Source organism: Centropristis striata, chromosome 4 (genome assembly GCF_030273125.1).
Source record: "Centropristis striata isolate RG_2023a ecotype Rhode Island chromosome 4, C.striata_1.0, whole genome shotgun sequence".
Lineage (NCBI taxonomy): Eukaryota > Metazoa > Chordata > Actinopteri > Perciformes > Serranidae > Centropristis > Centropristis striata.
In genome coordinates this window covers 29,091,429-29,112,694 of record NC_081520.1, presented here as the reverse complement: position 1 = coordinate 29,112,694, position 21,266 = coordinate 29,091,429, and the positions used below count along the sequence as shown (strand labels likewise).

At 40.8% G+C, this 21,266-nt stretch overlaps 1 protein-coding gene across 1 annotated transcript in view; it reads right to left on the bottom strand.

Annotated features, from left to right (window-relative positions):
* phldb1b (pleckstrin homology-like domain, family B, member 1b) overlaps window positions 1-21,266 on the bottom strand; it is a 117,257-nt gene that overhangs the window by 25,550 nt on the left and 70,441 nt on the right. The window contains exons 7-13 of the mRNA XM_059331424.1: window positions 8,876-9,187; window positions 7,193-7,339; window positions 6,858-6,995; window positions 4,467-4,595; window positions 2,102-2,257; window positions 1,344-1,454; window positions 1,109-1,198 (exon numbers count right to left, since the gene is read on the bottom strand). Coding sequence (XP_059187407.1) covers window positions 1,109-1,198; window positions 1,344-1,454; window positions 2,102-2,257; window positions 4,467-4,595; window positions 6,858-6,995; window positions 7,193-7,339; window positions 8,876-9,187 — 1,083 coding nt within the window. The remainder of the gene's footprint in view (window positions 1-1,108; window positions 1,199-1,343; window positions 1,455-2,101; window positions 2,258-4,466; window positions 4,596-6,857; window positions 6,996-7,192; window positions 7,340-8,875; window positions 9,188-21,266) is intronic.

Genomic DNA, 21,266 nt, shown 5'->3' with positions numbered 1-21,266 from the left:
ATGTGATTTTTCACACCCTCGTAAAAACTATTAAATCTGTTTTTAAATATTTTTCAGTCTGCCACTTAAAAATGTTTACCATGCCATGTTGGTATCACTGTTTTCAGCTGTTTTCACTCTTTTTTCACTTTGACTTACTGGATCAACATTTTGAACACAAAAAACACACCAAAAACATAAAATCTATGGGTTTAATCTAAGGGGTTCTTTTACTTTAAAAACACAGTCATGCTCAATGAAGAATTTTAAATGTTGGTTACAAATATAACATATAAGGGGTAAAACGAGGAGAACATCTAGTTCTATATTTTCATACTAAATATATTTGACCATATCTCTGGTTTTACTTGGCCTATCATCATCAAACAAAAACTGGCATGGAATTTCAAGTCAGAACTTTAGAGTGAAGCTGACGGCAGGAAACACGCTGCTTCGTTTTTGCATTGTGATGTCATGAAGAAGTAATGCACCTGTGATTTTGTTGACTCCAGATGTGACACTTGGCAGCCAATCAAATAAATAAGCGAGGGGGGCTTTACTACTTTACCACTTCTTGCTTTAATATAAGCATCTTCAATCACGCTGAATTTGTAAATCAAAGCCACCCTGTTATTCACTAACTGGCGAATACATACATGGAGTTGTGTTAGCAGCTAGGTGAATCTGCGTTGAGTATCATGCTGTTTACTTTGCCAAAAAAGCTGAGCTAGCTAGTTAGCTGTACTGTAAGCGAGCTCCACAGGTACAGCAGGGTTCTTTAGGCAGCCACACCTGAAGCGACGCGTCCTGCTGTGATCCCTCCAGACAGTTAAAGCATCAGCTCACGTTGACAATATGACAAAATGTCTGAGTTAAACACGGCTAACGTAGTGACCATTAAGAGATTAGTTTGCTCTCCACACTAATTGTCAATAACTCCATGTTAAAAACATGTCACCACCATAAAGCTTTACGTTAGTCTGATGAAATCAGGGTTGTCCAATCCAAAAGATTATCAAAGAGTTTGCAAATCACTGCGAGTTAAAGGTGTAAATGTGGTGAGGAATCAGCTATGAGTCATCAAAGCACTCTTTAGTTTCAGGGCAGGAGCACACGTGTGTTCTCTCACCTCTCTCATCGCAGTGGAGGACTTGGGGAAGCTCTTCCCACCCGTCAGGCTGTGGTATCTCTTCTCCAGGGCCGACAGCCTCTCCTTCTCCTGGAACATAAAGACATACTGTATGTTACTTCACTGTTTGAGCTGTTTAACCTCCTTAACTCCTCCCAGACACAGAAGCTCAGATTTAAGGCTACAGTCAAGATACCAGCATTATATGAAGCTAGAAGAACTGGTTACTAAGTACCTTTTGGAGCATTTGCAGTGTGAGGGTCCTGTCTTTGGCCAGCCGTTCGCACTCCTGAGCCGCCTGCATGCCGAGCTGGCTGGCCTGGTTCTCCAGAGCAGACAACTTCTCCTGAACGAGGCAGAAAGAAGGAAATCTTCAAAACGAGCCGTACTGTGACAATAGCATTGATATTGTTCTGTAACTCTCTAAATAGCAGAGTGGAAGGATGTGGCTTCTCTCTATGCAGTGGAAATACAGTGGAAGTACATTTTACATTTGATTTTATTTATTTTTATCCCATTTTTAAATTATTTTATCTTATTGCATTTTACTGTTGTATTGTTTACTACATCTCTTTGTATTGTGTCATCTATTTATTGTTTGTGCAGCACTTTGGAAACCTTGTGTTTGCTAAAATTGTGTTATATAAATAAAGTGGATTGGATTGGACTGAAATAACAGAATTGTAAAAAAAAATAATTGTGAATTTGTGTCCTGATGTCGCCTCTGCAGTGCAAAAATAAGCAAACTGTCTCCAGATGGTTGAAGGACACCACCTTACAAAGTGGATACTCTATTTATTTAACACATTCTGTTAAGGTGAATAAGTAAACTAACCCGAACACACTGGGCTCTTATAGAAATGTTTCTCTAAAGAGTAACCAAAATGATACCGATACGTCTGTAGAGATATTTGCCACAGGCATCTTCAACTCTCAGCACACACACAAACCATCATAAAGATATTATTCCTAACCTGTCAGGTGTTTCCTCACCTTCCTCTTGGCCACACTGCTGTGGTACTCTGCTCTCTCCTGCAGCAGCTGCTGGCTGATGGTTTCTCTCTCCTCCTCCAGGCTGCTTTCTCTCTCCAGCTGCTGAAACTCCAAGTCTTCAAACTTTTTGGTTCCTGTTTCCAACGCGTCTCCGTCCTGATGGAGGCCCACACACAACATCAGCGCTTCCATCATAAACAGAAAAACACATTTTGTACAGTACAGTGCTCATTTTAAAGCCATCCACTATCCCCAATCTAGCGTAGTTGCTAACAGTAAAGCGAAAACACCTAGATTTTTAGATTTTAAGTAGTAGAAAACGTGCTCCCAGCATGGCTGAAGCTTTTTGGGGACAAATACAAGCACACCGTGCTCCGTCAGGCAGACATGAAGAACATGCTTCTACTGCAGCACAGCGACTGTCATTTGATCTTCCCTCAAACTGCTAAACACCTACAATATGGGCTACCAATATTATTGTACAAATACTACCACTTCATTAAGTACACCAGTACCTAACTGTCCGTAACTTGACTTGTCAGAAAGGTAATAATTCTACTTTATTTTTATTATTGAGGTCACAGTGTACTGGAGTGCATTAAATTGAAAGGTGTTCCTAAAATTCTTGCACTACTATGCATGTAAATTGGGTGTCTAAAATCTTAGAGGCATTCCTGAGAGAGCACGTTCACAAGAATGGTACGTATGGGAGGATGGACAACCCGACTACATCATAAAATGATCGTGACAAAAAAATAAGAATTAACTTCCAAAAGTTTTTCCCACCTGTTTCACAGTTATTTCACAGTACAGAAAATTAAGAAACTTACATTTAGTCATTTGACAGATGCTTTTATCCAAAGCGACTTACAGGAAGAAACTTATTATCTACAGTAGATCAACCCTGGCTAAACTTTTCTTTCACCTGTTACCGAGTCATGAACACAGGAGAAAAAACAATTTAGAAATTGGATCACCAAAATTTTTTTCCTCACTTGCCTTCAGTGCCTCTGTATAAACATTTACTGTAGGTGTGAAAACTAGTCTTACACCTTTTTGCTCTGTGATTAGACATTATTCTACTTATCACAGAATACTTAAGTGAAAATCTGCTAAATTGATTCTCACTGATTGTGAGCCAAGCAAAATAAATTAAATCAAGGCTTTCATACAGCTTTACCCAATCACAATGTCTATTTATCCACACAGAGCATCACTGTCAAGAAAGAAAAATAGCCTACAATAACATGGCAACATACATTTATGAGAGAAGTCACAGCATGAGAGCAGGGGAAAACAGAGATGGATCTAGTCAGGACCTATGTTAATTGATTAGTGAGCAGTTATACAAATTATGCCAGCCATGACAGATCACAGAAGAGATGCAGATCAGATTCACACATGCAGTGCAGGGCGACCGTATCACATGACATTTTGTCTCACTAGCAGCTGAAGTGACCAGGAGCCGTGTGTGTCGACCTGAGGGTTTCAGTAGCATGTAGGTGTGGTGAGGAGGAGGGAAAATTCCTGCTGCTTGGGGCAACAGCACGTCCCTGTGGGAGCGTCTCATAAATACAGTGTGTGCGTGTCTGTGAAACCATATGTAGTGGGCCCCTGCTAAAGGGTTAAAGGTGCCTGTAGCACTATGTGTGCTGGCAGGTGCTGAGGCCCGGCACATACACCGCTCCGACTGAGGCAGCAGCCGACTCCCACTAAGTGCAGAAGCAGTGAGAGTGAGAAAAAAAGTTTGTAATGCCCTTTCAGGCTGATAATTTGACTTAAAAAATCCCTGCAGTAGGATCTTCACAGGATGCAAGAGGGAAAACATTAAGAAAACATGTGTTCTCCTTGTCTTGTCCCTTTTTAAGTAGTTTGTTTAAGAAAATACACAGTTTGAATTTTTTACAGTCCATAGCTCACAGACATTTCATGTATCTCTGTTTTGTGAGGTGTCTGTTGAATATATTGGCTATCGGTGGCTGGCTATCCCTTTAATTGAAGCTGCCTTGAGGCTGGAAGGAGCTGGGTTGATGCTTCTCTCTAAAAAGGTTGTGGGCGGGATGTTGACTGTGGGGAGGTGTGTGTGTGTGTGTGTGTGTGTGTGTGTGTGTGTGTGTGTGTGTGTGTGTGTGTGTGTGTGTCGATATTAGCATTATATTTTAACTCTCTGATATATTAATCAGATTATATCCAGCTGTGGTACGAAATATGTCCCAGCTATCTCATTTCCTGTGTGTGTGTGTGTGTGTGTGTTCGTGTGTGCGCGTGTGCGTGTGTGTGTGAGGCCGGCGACTGCTGACTCAGGTCTGTAGGTGGGGTGGGGTGGTGGGGGGGTCTAGGTGCTTCTGTTAGACTGATGACCCACCCTTTTGAGCTGTTCCTGCAACTGTTCCCGCAGGGATTCGGGACAATTATGAAGCTGGTTCTCCAACTCAGCGTAGCCCTCCTGGAGGCTCTGCAGGGCCCGGCGCTCGGCCTCAACATTAGCCCTCTCCTAGAAAGACACAACACACCCACACACAGGATGGATGGACAAGGGCAGAGAAAGAGAGACAGAGAGAGAGAGAGAGAGAGACACTGCTCAAAATCCACACCATGCAAATGAAAAGCTGCAAGGTGTTAGCAATTGACAGAGTTTTAGGACTTGGCTGGGCTGAATGAATTACTCTAATTTTAAGTAACAGATACTTGCATTTGAGTGTCTTCTTCAAATTTGCTCAAAGCATTCTGTCAACTATTGGGTGCACATATCCTGAGAGAATCAATCAAGTAAAGCCACCAACAAAAATGACTTAAATGAGCTGTGAGACAATTGGCCCATTACTTACTTGACACCGTTTGGCCCCAGAGCTTTTATAAACTCACTTGTAATAATCGTGAGCAATGTCAGTGCAATGACAGTAGTGACACTGTCTCGGTTGCTCTCCAGTAAAAGAACAGAAACATCACGTCTCTTTGGTGCTGCTCCAGTTCCAAGCTCAGGGACACTTTGAAGTGTCTTTTAGGACTAACAGCACTGACAGTTTGTGCCCTAAAGTAAAAGGCGGCGTTCTGTCGAGGGGAAGCTCAGGTGAAGCTTTGAGCAGTTCTAAGAGACGCCACTGATTCATTTTTATATCATGATGATTAAAAACCTTATTGGAAGTAGTGGAACACCATGTTCAGGAAGAATTTATCCTCTACTTTTTAAATGTTGATGCAGTTTTTGTGAGAAAGATTCCCACATAACATCTCTTGTGTTCTTGGACATAATTAGACACAAAATTTTTGTTATCGTGGTTCACTGACTTAATCACTGACTTATCCTCCACTAAACAGTCATGAAAGACACCTTAACATTCAGATTGGAACTTTGTTTTTTTGACTATAATTTAACAACCAAAGCTGGTAAATGTTTATTACTTAACTTCCTCACTTTCTTGCTGAAGTTTATATGTGGTTGGTAAGAAAGTGGTGATCTCGAGGTCTGACAAGTGAAGCCAATGCAATGTGCCTTAAGCTTTCTACAGAAATCTAAGTGTTTATTTAGTAAATTATTGCCCAATTTAGAGTAAAATAGACAATACAGCAGGGTCTTCATTAGGGCAGAGCTAACTTCTGATTAACAAGTCATTACCATGGTGTTGTGCGGTTTGTCTGTTTGTCTGTATGTATATTGTAATGTAAGACTTAGATTTTGGATATGGTAAGATTTTAAGTTTCGTCTTTCCTCTGACTGTTCTAGTTGTTCTATTATTTGGCTTGATGAATATATCAAAACTCTCATTGTGTAAATATTTTGTGAAAACACAAATAGTAAACGCAACAATATTGTCGTAATATCAATACTGAGCTATTTGGTCAAAAAAATTATGATATTTGATGTTCTCGGTTGTACTTGAAGACACTAAGGAGTGAGCTGTTAATTTTTGCACCTTGCTAACCAAGCTAGCTAGATAGCGCTAGCTTTAGTCGATAAGTTAGCTCTGCCCTCTAGCACTTCTGGCTCCAAACAACCAAGATGGCAATGGCCAACTAAAGACGATGGTAAGGCTTCAAAATGGTACTCCACAAACCAATGGGTTACTTCACGGGGGCTAGGCCCACATCTATTATACCGTCTATGGGTGGCTGCAGGTAAAAAGAATAAAAGAACCCCCCACTAAAACCACTATAGAGAACATGCAAGAAGTTTCCCCTGTCCACTACCAGAACACCTTAATCAAAGTGGCTTGGCTTGCTGAACCCGTGCACTACAGAACCAAAGACTAAGGAGCCCAAACAGCCATTGGAGGGAGGGTTTCCTGACCCACAGGGTCTGTCATGCAGACAGTGAAGAAATAGGTGAGCACAGATGATCAGAGATACAGGAACTGTGAGTGCTGAAGAAGCAGAGAAAGGATTAGGGGTTAATGGATTTCGGTTAGTTAGCGGAGTCCAGCTAAGAGAATGAGAGTTGACCCGAGAGCAAACCTGCAAATCATGCAAAAGAGAATACCCAAGGAGGTAAATCCAGTCATTTATTCTGCCCTTAATGTGGCTGGAATAGTCTGTACCAAGCATTCTTGACTTGAAAATGCACAGACAGGAATGCCTACTAACCAACAGTGACAAACCAGGAAATGTAAGAGACCAGAGGAGAGTGTTTAGGAGATTGTAAAAGCTCAGGCAGAGAGTGTACATGTGTGTTTTTCTTAGAACGTACAAAACCTCAGCAAATATTTGAATCCTGTACACTTGGTGGATTCAAATAAAGCACCTAAAACGAGAGATGTACCTTGTCTTTCTCCCTCTGGATGGTGCTCTCCAGCTCATCCAGCTTGTGCTGCAGCTGAGTGATGATGTCCGTTTCAGCCTCTATCTGGTCGAGCTCCGCCTGCCTCTCGCCCTGCAGCAAGGCACGCTCCATCTCTGCCTGGAAGAGAAATCACCAAGTGGCACCGGTGAGCTACAATGCTAATATCAGCTTTCAGGCCCCCACAGAGTAATCAAAACACATAGTGAGGGTGCTGCAACCTTGAACTGTACTTAGCCTGAACTGCTGCTGTGGGAAGTTTTAGTTCAATAAAAATGCATGTGTTTTACTTGAGTCTCTCTGTTTCTGTTCTCTACCTCTTGTTTGGACTCCTGGAGTTGTTGCTCGAGCTCAGTTAGCCGGCTTTTAAGCTCATCGATCCGAGAAAGAACACGAACCCGCTCGTCTTCCAGGTAACCCAGCTCCAGACGACCTGCACTGCCTGAACTGGACGAGTCCTCATGCTGCAGGGAGAGAGCACAGGTCAGCCTTCAGGACAGGAAGTGAAGCCAGGGGACAAAGTCAGTCTGTTGTACATAAAGTCTGATACATATACTTGACTTGTACTTGCTGTACTGTGACCTTCTGTTTACACACTGTTATTACTTTCCTCACAGGAGAATAATTGGTATCCCTGGTCTAAATGCAGTTTCAATGGATTTTTCAGCTCTCTTTTAGTACAAAAATGATCAGCTTGAATCAATTCAGAACTGATTAGATGTACGAAAATTCAAAATGCTGGCATTAAAAAACCCTAGTGACAACAAACGGATCAAGACAGGAAAAACAGACATGAAGGAACAAACAATTGATACCTTTTGATCACTGAAAAGGTATCCTGCAAGTCTTAAAACAGCCCAAACAGTGGGGGGGGGAAAGGGGAATTTAAGAAGCGAGAGAAAGTAGCAGACTGTGTAGCTGATGTATTTTTCTTCAGTAAATGTACTGTAGGGTCATTTGTCAAGTAATGCACCTGGTGTGTTTTCAGATGGTCATGCAGTGTCACTGATATGAAGTTCATATGATCTACATATCAGTGACATTTAGAAATACATAAGAAAAAACACTTTAACACCCAGGGCTTGTTATAAGCTGCCATTGAGTCAAAGAAATAACTACAAAGGACAGTTTACAGAGTGTTAATTATGAACTGAAGATCCATCAGGCTGTGGTTTGGGCAGAATCATGCGTTCTGTTGCACGTGTGTGTGTGTGTCTGCAGTTAATCTCTCATGCTACTGTTTGGCACATTTATGCCTGTATGCTCAAGGACCTCTCATGGTTGCAATGATTCACAGTTTTTGATAAACCTATTTTATTAACTGGCATTTCCGGCAATCGGCTAAACTCAAAACAAGACTTCCAGTCTGCTGCAGTACACGTTTGGCCTGTGCGCACTCCACAGTGTGCACTGTGTGCTACCTCTTGCTTTTAATGCATGCGCCCCACGAGTCTGACGCACATCTATGAATGAGACTGCAGGATCTTATTTGTGTTTGTGTAAAAAAAGTGTCATTTAATGTGGCCATCATTTTCTGTCATCAACTGCGGCCGAAATAACCACTATTTCTCCTTTCTACCTGTTGTGAAAGTCCCAGATACAGTATGTCAGCCATGTGTCTGGATGATTGCTGGTATGTTACAACTACAGCAATATAAACCCAAAATAAACAAAATTTGCTGCGATTTAATTGAAATAAACAGATGAAAAGGATGCCAAAATAAATCCAACAAGATGCAGATGTGTATAAAGTTTGAATTCATGCTTTGACAGGTATGTCTGCAAGACAGCAAGCAAAAAACTTTGCTCCAAAACACTCTGCAGACTGTGATAAAAACAGCTTGGAAATAAAACATCTGGGTGACGTAGTGCATTGTTTTGGTCCCTGAACACCACTATAAAAACCACTGATTTAGTAAAGCCGAGCACATTATTTGCACATGCTGGTTCCACAGTGGCATGCAGAGCGTCGTTGTTGGGAAATAAGCATTCCCTCTGACCTGTCTGTCTCCATTGAGCAGTGCAGATGCTGTGCTGAGAGCAGGAGATGTCCTCACCTCCTGATGAGTGCTCTCTGTACTACTACACTCCTCCTTCAGGTTCTCCTCGTCGCTCTCTCTCTGTCTCTGCAGCAGGCGCAGCGTGGCTGGGGACGGCGTGCCTCCTAGGATGTTCTCCATGGACGGTCTTCGGCCATCTGCCAGTCCTCCGGGGAAACCAGTCCTCCCTGAGCCCAGGGGGTCCAGGCCGGGGGTCTCCCCTTTGTTGTATTCAGCACAGAGGTTTAAGATGGTCTCCAGTCGCTGTCTCTCCTGAGGAAAAGAGACAAATCAGATAAGTGTTTCCTCAGCTCTTAGCAACAGAATTCAGGTCTTAAAACACACTTACATACTGTGACATATAATGGATTTTAACCTGAGCTAACATATGAACATAACATATTGGTGAGAAAACTCAAAGGCTGCTAAGAAACCCAAATAAAAACAGTAAAATCTGACTGACTTACTGTATCTATTTTTAATAAAGGGACGATATTAGCTTTATATTTGAACTCTCTGATATATTAATCAGATTATATCCAGCTGTGGTACGAAATATGTCCCAGCTATCTCATTTCCTGTGTGTGTGTGTGTGTGTGTGTGTTGGCTGGGGGGGCTGAGCCATGGACTGATGACAATCTGATACACAATGTGTATACGTGTATATATATAGTGTATATTATATATTTCCAACTATCACACAATGAAAAGATTCAACTCCCATCTCTCAAATATCCCATTTCACTGAGCTGAATTCCACCAAACCAACCAGACTGATGAGAAATTACAAACTAACACTCTATTCATCCTCGTAACTTCTTTGTGAATACTAACAGGTGTGTTTGCACTGAAGCTTCTCTCTTCATGCATTTATCACAACAATGTCGGTACTTATTATGGATGGTCCACCAGCCAACGTGAAACAACAATCACATCATTTACAGAACAGACAGGGAAAAAAAGGCCTAAAGTATTGTTCGAAAGTGTCTCTTCATCGTGCAATGACCTCACTATATCGTCCTTTACGTATAAAACAGTGAGGAGGGAGTTGATGAGTTTGAATTCAACATTGTAGTAAATTACTCTAGTGTACAAATGCCAGTCAGTATAAACACTGACTGCTCGATAACCGGAGTAATAATTCATAATATAGAACCCAATCTGACATTCGACACTGGAATAAATCACATTAAATATGCCCCCCAGTCTCTCACTGACTTCTGTCACCCCTGGAAAAACAACACAGCAACCCACTCACTCCTCTCCCCCGGGTGCTGCATGGGAGTCAGACTCTGCGACTGGTTGTCCAGCTGTCACTATGTGGGGTCAGCCCACCTATGGGGGCCCTGGAAGACCAGACCAACAGGGTGGCCTCTGAACTCTAAATGTCAGCTGCTGTCTGCTGCTGTAGCCCTCTGCTGCAGACACAGCGTCTCTGAGCTCTGCACACTGACCCACATGCACCGAGAAACATTATATGACTGTTTACCCCTTTTCCACAAATATGGAAAAGGTTCTGTTCTGGTTCGAACACCTATATTTAAAACCGTCCTGAGAAGGTTTGACGAAAAAAAAAAAAATATTAGTTAATATAAATAGTTTTCCTTGACCTGAAGTGCAAACCGTGAGGTGCCTTCTACGTCAAAATCTTGTAGGTAATCAATGTGATCTGCCATTTTTCTACTCACGTTTATTTATGTTGAGCATTGTGCAAAACATCCTGTAGAGGATGCATCCTTTTTTGCAATTGTTCTGCACAAATCTGGTGTAAACATGGGACATTAATGGAACTGCTTCAAGAACCAGAGCGAATTTGGTGGAGAAGACATGAGTACAAATGGACTTTATTTACTTTACTATTTCACTATTTAGCATGGATTCCAACACCAATTTAGAACATTTTAAAGTTTTAGTATTAAATACTTAAAGTACATAAAGTCAGTGACATCACTTTTGCATAATGAGATAAACATCAATATTTACCTAAACTTAGCGAACTTAAGAGTTTTTGCTTGTTGTTTTACGGTTTTGGGGCCAAAAAAGCAGTGAGGCTCTTGGTCAGGCCCAATTTGTTTCCTGTTGCGTAGGAACACTTGGCAGCAAAATTATTCTCACCCACAACTAAAAACCCTGGTGCATCTTCTCCCTCAGTCTGCAGCGAGTGTAGCCTTCCCACTGTGGGAGCATCTGCATGATGAGGAGCTACAGCCCCACCATTAGCTCCAACCTGTAATCTGGGACTAGTAAGCTTTTAACTGAGTGGGTGGGAGTAAAAGAGCCCTTTGGGCTGTGGAACAGTGCTGTATGTATTTAAGAAAGAAAAAGAGTCAAACTTCAAACATTTACTGGCAGGTCTACAACTACTCATAAGTCCTCCCACTCAACATCTGCTTGAACGTACACAGATTAGACCACTCAGCGTTCTGAAGCCTGTCCTGTTTTTGTCAAAAAAAGATGATTGAATGCCGGCGCTATCATTGTCTCATTTGATTACCAGACAGCCTTTAGGCAAGCAAACCTGTATGATGGATGAGTCGCAGGATCACAGACAGATTTCATACCATTAAATGTGTTTGGCCCCCAACATAAATCAACTTGACGCAGCACTAAATTTAACATGTGCAAACTGTGTTTAAATTATGCTCCTAATCAACGGCATCTTGACAGACTCGAATGAATCACATATTTTCTGTATTTTCTCATGTGGGACTTTAAAATGCCAAGAGGAATTTGTTGCTGCCACAGGCACTTAAAATCCTTAGTTCCTGAGTCTTTGCAGGTCGCTGAGTGCTCTGAGGGCTGGCTGGGAAGGAATGAGGTAGTTGATCCAAACCTTTTTACTAGATGCCAAGCTTCCATGACCAAAACAGTGAGGTTTGGGCTTGAACAACATAGATTCACAATAGTTAAACGCAAATACTGGCCACTCTTGTTTGCCTTGGCGAATGACTAAGAAATATTACCCAAGATATTGCAAAACCCTTCTATTTTCATCAAGACTATAAAAAGATTTTTCCCAACCATGAACCTAAAATCTGTTTGTCTAAAAAAAGAATGAAAATCTGGGTTTACTCACTCTCATGTTGGACACTGTGACAAGTTACAGCTCAAACCTTGAAATGAGGCATTCAAGCAAAGACAGCTTGGCTCAAAGACAGATGAACAAATACCGGCCTTTAGAGGCAGTACCACCCCCCCACCCCACCCCCCCATTACAACAAACCCCCGTCCTCTGGGAGGAGAGCATGGTGATAATGACAGAGCTCCACAGCAACGTTCAACCTTCTGTTCAGAGAGGCTTCTCGCACACAAACAAAAGGCTTAATCTTGATTCATATCTGAGCTGTTTTCATGGGTAGAATATGGCAGAAAGAAACTGATATCTTCACTTACAGTATACTAAACCAACAGATTTCAAATGAACAACAATGATGCCAAAATAATCTAGCAAGCATGCATGAACTTCATTATGTTATCAGAAGGTATCACAAGTTTTTTGTATTTTTATATCGAAATATCCTAATATGGCATAAGTGTTGTCTCTTCCTGGTCATTTTTTTAACTTATAAAACTTTTCTAGCTGTTTTATTTGCCTTAACCCAGTTTTTCATTGTTTCCAAATGTATGGTGAATATTTATCAAATATCCCATTGTGTAAATGTTTTCTGAAAGCACCAGTAGCCAACCCTACAATATTGTCCGTTGTACGTATTGTGTTATTTGAGGTCAAACATTCAGAAGAAAGGCAATAATCAAAGAAAAAAATAATTAATTTAAAATGAATCATTAATTAAATTCATTTTAAAAAAGCACTGCAGGCTCATGAAAAATAATAATCATAGCTATAAATGGCAAAGGTGGAATACAAGAAGAAACTGGAGAGAAATCTACAGAACAGCAACATCCATGAAATGTGGAGAGGAATCAACACCATCTCTGGTTAAAACAACAAGAAAAGACAGCCAGTGGCAGGTGATGTAGAAAGAGCTGATGAACTCAACCAGTTCTTCAATAATTACAGCCATCAGGCTGTCTCATTCTTCAAGAGATTCTACCAGACTAACTGAATTTCCCCCTGGGGACGAATAAAGTAATTTTGATTTTGATTTGATTTGATTGATAAAGGCTTAATATAGTATAGCAGCTGAAACTGTGTGCCAAAAAGTTTGACTTTCACGGATAAAATGACCCAAATCTTCTATGTGGAATTCAAATTTCTCATAGAATTCTATGCAATCTGATATTTTTTTTCACCCCCCTGCTGGCCATTAGAGAGAATTAACATTTAAGGCTTTACTTTTCAGGGCCACAGGTCTCCCCTTGCACCTAACCCAATTAAGTCGACACACATGACACATAACACCCTTAATTACACCTGTATAAGATCAGGTGTACAAGACAGCTGGTAAACACAGCAGTTTCTCTGACTGTTGCACTCTGTATACATGTCGCTTACTGACTCCTTTTTGGAAATATGCCAAATAAATGTTCATGTACGATTGTTTTGAGTGTCCTTGTCCATCTTATCACCAAATTATTATTTTTTTCTGAAGGAAACTGATGTGTATCTGTTAACAGTTGAAACAGCTTTAGTGAGTCGTGCTGTGTCACCAGGGGATAAAGGGAAGTCCGAAACCCACCCTCAATGTGATGCACACAAAGCTTAGTTCAGTCATGTTTGCAAAACACCCCTTCTGAAAACCAGTGTAGTCATAGACTGTAGTCATTTTTAATAACAGCGACATAAACTTTCCTTCAATGATTCACCACTAAGACTTTAAAATGAAACAAATTTAAAATTAAGTATTAATATTTTCGAATAAAGGTGCGCCCTGGAAATGTTCCTTGTTATTGCCAAATTCTTACAGTATGTCTGTCAAAACTAGTATTTGTACTTGAAATTTAAAAAAAATTGTCATACAAACAACCAGAGAAAAACAGGGAAAATTAACAGTTTTGAAGTGCAAACTTATTAAATTAAACTTATTTATCACATTAGTCAAAATATTCCATATAACCAAAAATCTAAGTTCATTATTTTTCCCATATCTATATTGTGTCATTTTCTCTCTCTTTTTTTGTAAGAATATATGATATAAAGTACAATATATGTTTATTCATGGATACACTATTAAGTTTTTACATGAAAAACTGTAACTGTAAATGAGACCTTTCAGTAGGTCGGTCTTTCTAGCTACAACATTACCAGCTGGTGTAAATCCCACACACGTGAGTTTGTATGAAAAGCTTTAGTGCGGGGTGAAAGTCCTCCAGACTCAGTGTCTATCAGAAGGGAGGGGGGGTAATACTTGCAGACAACCGCAAGTTTGTGGAGGAATGCCTGGTTCCCAGAGTCCTCCAAGCTCCAGCCTGCATCCACCCCCAGACAGCAGTTCACACATTCCACAGCCCTCCACGTTTCACCTAGTGGGTGGCTCTCAGGACAACTGGGTTTGATAAAGACAGTTGAAGCTGCTGCTGCTCACGAGTCCTTCATGGCTAGTTGTTGTTCAGGTTGAAATTCAAAGTTGGGGAACCAATTACAGAACGACTTGTGAAACTGGAGAATGCTGGCAGGAATATGTCAGAAGAAGTTGAGTATGAAAAGTTGGAAAATGGGGATTGGCAGAATTAATATAAATGTTATTGAAAAGTTGAATAACACCAATAATGTATACAAAATGTGGAATATTTTTAAGGCAATTGAAGAGCTGACGCTACCCTGCAATGGTGGCTTAAAGGGGTAAGATAAAGTTGAAGTAGTAGGAAAAGCGCTGAGTCATGGTTAAGTAGAACTGGTGATAGTAGTATGTAGTGACAGAGGTCCCAAAAACAGCTTAAGAGGGAAACTGACTGAATGTAGGCAGTTGTTGTCAACTATGCATATAAAAAACTAACTTACTAAATGGTAAACCATAAATTAGAAACTAGTTGTAATGCTCAAATTTAATCTACTTGAAAGCCTCAAGTTTGACATATTAGCCAGCACCATCTTCTCTTAAGGCCGCCGTCGCCATACTGTTTTGTTGCCACCAGCGCATGTGCAGATCGGATCAGGAGCTGGAACAGGGCTATGTAGCAAGAAGTCTTTTAGATGAATCAAACACTGAACAAGACATTATTAACTGACCAATGTGTGTCACTTAACTTCGATGAACTAAAACACACTGTGAAAATGTGAAAGCTCTAAAACGAAAACGCAGTGTCCTGTGGTAGCGACCTGTAAATCATAAGATAGCTCCACCTTAAGGTAAACCCTGCTTTATTTCCTTTCCTGCCCGTCCTCTCCGATCTGTAACAGCTGGCGACTCCCGAGTGTGGGTCATCTCGCCTCAAAACCTCTTCCAGACTTTTCTCTGTCCTGGCTACCAAATGGTGTAACGAGCTCCCCACCGAAATCAGGACCTCAGAACCTAGACATTTTCCACTGCAGGCTACGACGGTGGACGACCTACCTCTTCCAACAATACCTTGGTTAAGTCATGGTCGCCTAAATTAATTTAATTAAAAAATATATATGTATATGCTCTTCTTCTTTAACGTATAGCACTCCTGTAGTGATTATAGATGGCTCTTAAAGTTATGTACTTACTTGATTCCTGTGGTCTAAGGCTAGAACCATGAGGTTGAATGCACTTATTGTAAGTCGCTTTGGACAGAAGCATCAGCTAAATGACATGTGATGTAATGTAATGTTTATTGTCTATTTTACTCTAAATAAAACCATAATTCACATATCATGCTGTATTGAAGAAGAAACTAGTGATTGAGACTGTTATTATAATTATTAGGAAAACATTTACTGACGAAATAAAACAAGTGAAAGGTTGGGTAATTTTCCTATTGTGTTACATACATATGAACTTCTTTTTGCAACCAGTAGAGTCGCCCCCTGCTGGCCATAGAGAGAATACAGGTTTATGGCTCTTCCACATTGGCTTGTGGCTTGTGATTGCATTAAAGAGGGCAAGGGTGTGTTTAACTGCATTTAATTTAATTTGTAGAATGAAGATGATACTATTTCACCTTTGAAAAGTTAGATAGTGTTGCTTTAAACTCAACCACTGTCTGTTCTGTGTAGTTTTCAATGGATGCAACTATAATATTTTCTCCAATAAGTTTGAAGCAATTAAGAAGAAGAATAATGCCATTCACCAATTCTCATGTGTACTGTAGACAGTTTTTTAATGTGACATCCTACGTCTCACTTTGTCTGTTTTTCCTCATTTAGTCAGTATGGTCCCCTCACTTTACTCTTTACTTTCCTTATTTTCATCCTCCAAGCAGTCAGCATCTCTTCCTCATGTCTCCCTCTCTCCCCTGAGATTTAGCGTCTCCTGTTTTCTCTCATGCCCTTTAATGTTTCTCCCTCCTCCTCCCCGAGCACCCCGGGGCCATTCCCCGCCTGTGTACCTTTGATCAGAGCAGTTACTTTATCAGTGTACAGCCATATTCTTCTTTGCCGTGTTCACCTACGTCACAGGCGTAAACACAAATCTCACGCGCATAGTATTCGGAGTGTAAACCGGGGAAAGTTCAACAAAGCCTTATTCTCTACATATATCTACAGGGGCTCCGTAACAGTCTGCAAAACAAACCCCATTCATGATCAGACTCTGATCCTTGGAGGGTTCAGCATGTTCAGGTCCCAGGGGAGGAACAAACAGATGATCCTAACAAGAGATACTTGTATTTTTCTCTCTACCCCTGTGGAACATATCAGCATCAAAGCCAGGCAGGGGGAATAGGACATGCAGGCTCTCTACGGCAGCCAACCTCTCTGAATAATAAGCTGGTGGTCCTCCATGTTGATGTCACTGGCACTGATCTCAAGATGAAACTATGGAGTTGTTGCTCCCGGTGGGGGTGGCTGGCATTTAAACCGCTGAAGCTTCCTCTTCAACTGGGATCCAAACCCTAGAGGCATCTCTCAAAGTGACGACTGGGTTCCAATTATCATGTCAAACACTTCCAGCGTAGAAATGAGAACATCAAAGACTAAATACAGTGATTAAAGGCTAGATGTGAGTCCTTTTTTCACATTCTCTAAACACTGCTGCCGATAATAAGCAGGCTTATGGTTTGATTATTGTTATAGCATAGAGATAAGACCAAGTCTGCAAGACCTGCACTCTGTTGCATCAGGCTTTGTTAAGTTAAACAATTTGTTTTGCACAAGAAATTAAGAAATTAAATATCTATAAATCAATAGCAGCTGGTTGGTACAGTAGTGAACCGCTGCCCTGTTCTATATATCCATGTGAGACTGTTTAGCCAGAGGACATATAGAGAGCATACCAGGCAAAAGTAAACAGCAGCAGCAAGTAAACAGTCATCCAGCTGTCAAACTGCAGGATGCACACAGCCACCTGCAGCTAGGTTACTATCCAAGGACTGCTAAGTTTTTTTATTGGAAAAAATGACTGAAAATAGTAAATTTGACAAAAAGAATATTTTAGATTATTCCAAAATAGGGTTTTTGTACATGCAATAACATAGCAGAAACCTTTTCTTCAGATGCAAAGAGACGATCAATTTCATAAATTTTGCTAATCCCTTCATTACTTCATCTCAAAAGTGCAGTGAATTACTTCTTCATGGATTCGTGATGTAAAAACGTCAGCAATGTGTTTCCTGCTGTCAGCTTCCCTCTAAAGTTCTGACTTAAAATTCCATGCCAGTTTTTGTTTAATAATGATAGGCCAAGTAAAACGGAGATTAGGAGAGAGATTAAGATAGATAAGGTTAAATATATTTAATACAAAAATATAGAACTAGATGCAATCCACATTTAACCTCGTATATGTTATCTAAAAAAATTCACTTCGCATGATTGTGTTTTGAAAGTTAAAAAAAAAACAATTTTGGAAAACATAGATATTTTTGGGCTCAAAATGTTGGTCCAGTAAGTCAAAGTGAAAAAATAATTTAGGTGAGGTTGTGCTGGAGGTTGTGCTGGAAAAAAATGATACCAACATGGCATGGTGAACATTTGGCAGAATGAAAAGTATTAAAAAATGACTAAAACAACCCCAAACTCCAAGAAACAAGATATCTAGCCATGCGAGTGGATCTGTGAGCCTGCAGGATTTTAAGCAACATACCTCAAGCAGGTATTGACGGCCATGGTCTCCAGCTTAGTGTAGCATGATATTTTCATAACGAGAACAAAAACACACAGTAGAGCTGAGGCTGAGGTATTTGGACCTGATGATTTTGCACATGAAAGTCAGGGGATCAACAAAGTTTCTGCAGGTTATCCTGAAGGGGATATGAATATGAGCACCAAATTTCATGCAATCCATCCAATAGTTGTTCAGTAAAACTCTCTGGTATCGATCATTATTATAGCCAATGCCACTCTTCTGCTCCAAGTCCACAAATTGCTGCCTCAGTGCAGCCACAGCATGCCTCAGTGACCTCTGTGACCTCTCTCTGCAATAAGCCCATTGACAAATCATTCTGGCACTTATTAATCCACCACATCATATTGCCCAATAATTAAATGTATTCCCGTATTCAGATAAATGTTGAACTAGTCCTTTAAGTGCCCAATAAAGAGGATTTCAAGGCAGGAATTGATTTCTGGGAATAATCCTTTTTATTTTTACCAAAGACTATTTCTGTTCCTATCATGTGAACTGATGTGGTAAAATACAGCCATAGAAGATTATTTAGTTGTTTTTTTGAGTGGTTTGCAGAATACTACAGGATTGTACTGAATGCACCAACATAACTGTACACACACTACAGAGTATGTGACTTCACCTACATGTAATGTATTTCTTAAGCTCGACTCGTAAAGTCTCCCATGCAGAAAAGCACCCTGAGGACCTGAAAGCTCCCCTTGTTAATGACTGAGCCAGCAGCATCACATGGAGGCCTTTCCAAACAGTGCGTTTACTGTATTATCCAAACCAAAAAACCACAGGCCCCATCACAGGAACATCCTCAGTCTATTTAAATCCAGTGTGAGAGCAACAACTGGCAGAGCTTTGTTAATATTAGCAGCGGCATCAGTTACCTTCATGAGTGCTGCCACGCTGTTGAGAAAGACCGGCTTCTCTTGAGCCAGAGCGAGCAGATACACCACGGCCTGCTCCCGGCCCTGAGCTCGCCTCAGCGCCGGTATAGTCCTGCTGCCACCCAGCACATTGTACCGGTCCATGACACACACACACACACACACACACACACACACACACACACACACACACAGGTACTTTCTGTAACAGGACTGAAAGATGTTACTGCTCCCTGCGCTTCCACAAAGCTCCTCCTGTACTGTTAAGTGATTTCACAACCGGCCGAGCTACTTTGGGACGGATGGAGAGCGGCCTGCCCCCCCCTGCCCCAGGTCTTGTGAGAGGAGGTGAGGAATCTGTGTGAACGGGGGCGGAGTTAGAGATCATAATGTTTCGGGACTTCCTCAAGTGGGAGGTTGCTTGCTCGTTGGTTCTAAGAAAAGCAGTGCAGCTAACTTTAAGTAGTGCAATGTCTGCTCTTTACTTAAAAATAGGCTGATGCATTTAATCCAGGCAAAAGGTAAAATAACTTTTATTTCAGCTGTGAAATGCCGAACATAAGTACTCTGAGCTTTATGTGCGAAGTTTGCGACATATTTGCATATAATCTGACTTCTTGTAATTATTTCTCTTTGGACTGTTAAATAATGCAGCAAACAGAAGCTCCCTTTGAACTCTTTGAAGTGGTTTGTGATGCATTTAGCATTAAGTCGAAGCTCACAGTATAAACAGACAGTTGTTTCTAATTAAATGATATGAGAGGGTTACATAACAAGAAAGAGGGTTACTTACCCTCATGACAAGACTTTGCTGTTCATAATAAATAATTATTATTCTCTTTTACTGCACTGTAACTTTTATTCTTGTTTAAATTATTTAATCAAGATAATACATCCAATAATGATGGCAATGCATTTTTAATAAAGTCAAATTTTGTATTAACGCACTTATTTTTCCAATTATAATCTTGACGATGCAGTTTTAATGTGCTCATAGTGTTCCACAGTGCTTTGTGGTGTTCAAAATAAATAAAGACGTTTTGAAATAAATAATCATATGAATGCATTAAGTAGTAACATAGTTTAATCCTGGAATTGTGCAATAACACACACAAATGTTGCAACTCAGCTACTTATTAGGAAATGTTATTTAGACCTGCTTCTTTTCCACAATAACAGAATTTATGGCATTTTTCTGTTGATTCAACAGTTAGACGACCCCCTCTAGTGGAGAGGTCACAACACAGCAGACTGCACTGCTGCAGTCATGACACAATGCTGATAATATTTACAATACAAGCAAAACAAGTCGCTCCAGGATGCTGCCACCTCGACTGATTATTCTCTGATGATCAATCAAACATTATGGAGGGAATAAAAAGCAACGCTGCATCAGTGACATGATGCGTCCTAATCTGAAACTTGTTTTCAGTCGAGAAAATCCAACCGTGGCATATTTGTTGGTGCTGTCTCAAGACTGGATTACTGCAGCTTTCCTCTGGACGGGCAGGGAAACAGATTTATCGCTGTCCCAGATTAAGATTCTACTCAACTGTCTTATCTATTCGAGCCCGTTTAGTTTTCAACCAAAAGCAGAAAAAAGTCGTCTGCCTCATGATGACACACACACTGCTCGGTGGGTTTCTACTGCATCGGTGTAGGTGCAGGATATATTTGGCAGTCTAGGTGGGCAGGTCGGGTGTCCCGCAGTAGCTGGATATATTTGGTTGTGCTCTGTAAGATGCTGTGATACATATGTGGCATTCTGTTCCACCGTGCATGGGTATATTTGGTCTGCCAATCCTCATAGACAGTAGCAAAGATGCCAACCATACAGGAGGGACATGTCAGCGTGTCACACACAGCTAACATTAGTGGCATCCTGCTGAGCTGGAAAATGACAGAGCAGACACAGAGACAGACAAGTGAGGAGAGAATGAGACAAAGGAGAAAAAGATAGAGGAGACAGGGTCAACTGTCAGACATGGATGGCTTACTGTGCAGGCCTGCCAGGCAGAGGCTGAGGGGGCCCCTCAGCCTTTACCTGCAAAATGACTCTTGAAATGAACAGGAAGAAATATAAAACAAACTCAAAAGGACGACAAACAGCCCGAAACAACCACAAAGACACACAAAATGACCATAAACACGCACAAAACAAATAAAAAAGACAGGCAAAACAAAAAGTGGCAAATAACAACAAAAAGATAAAAAATAATTACAAAGTCACATTAAACAAGACGCAAAACAACTACTTTTTAAGGTCCAATTTTTTTGGACTCAAAAAACAATTGGACTCTTTCCAAGATAGCTGCCGAGGTGCAGACA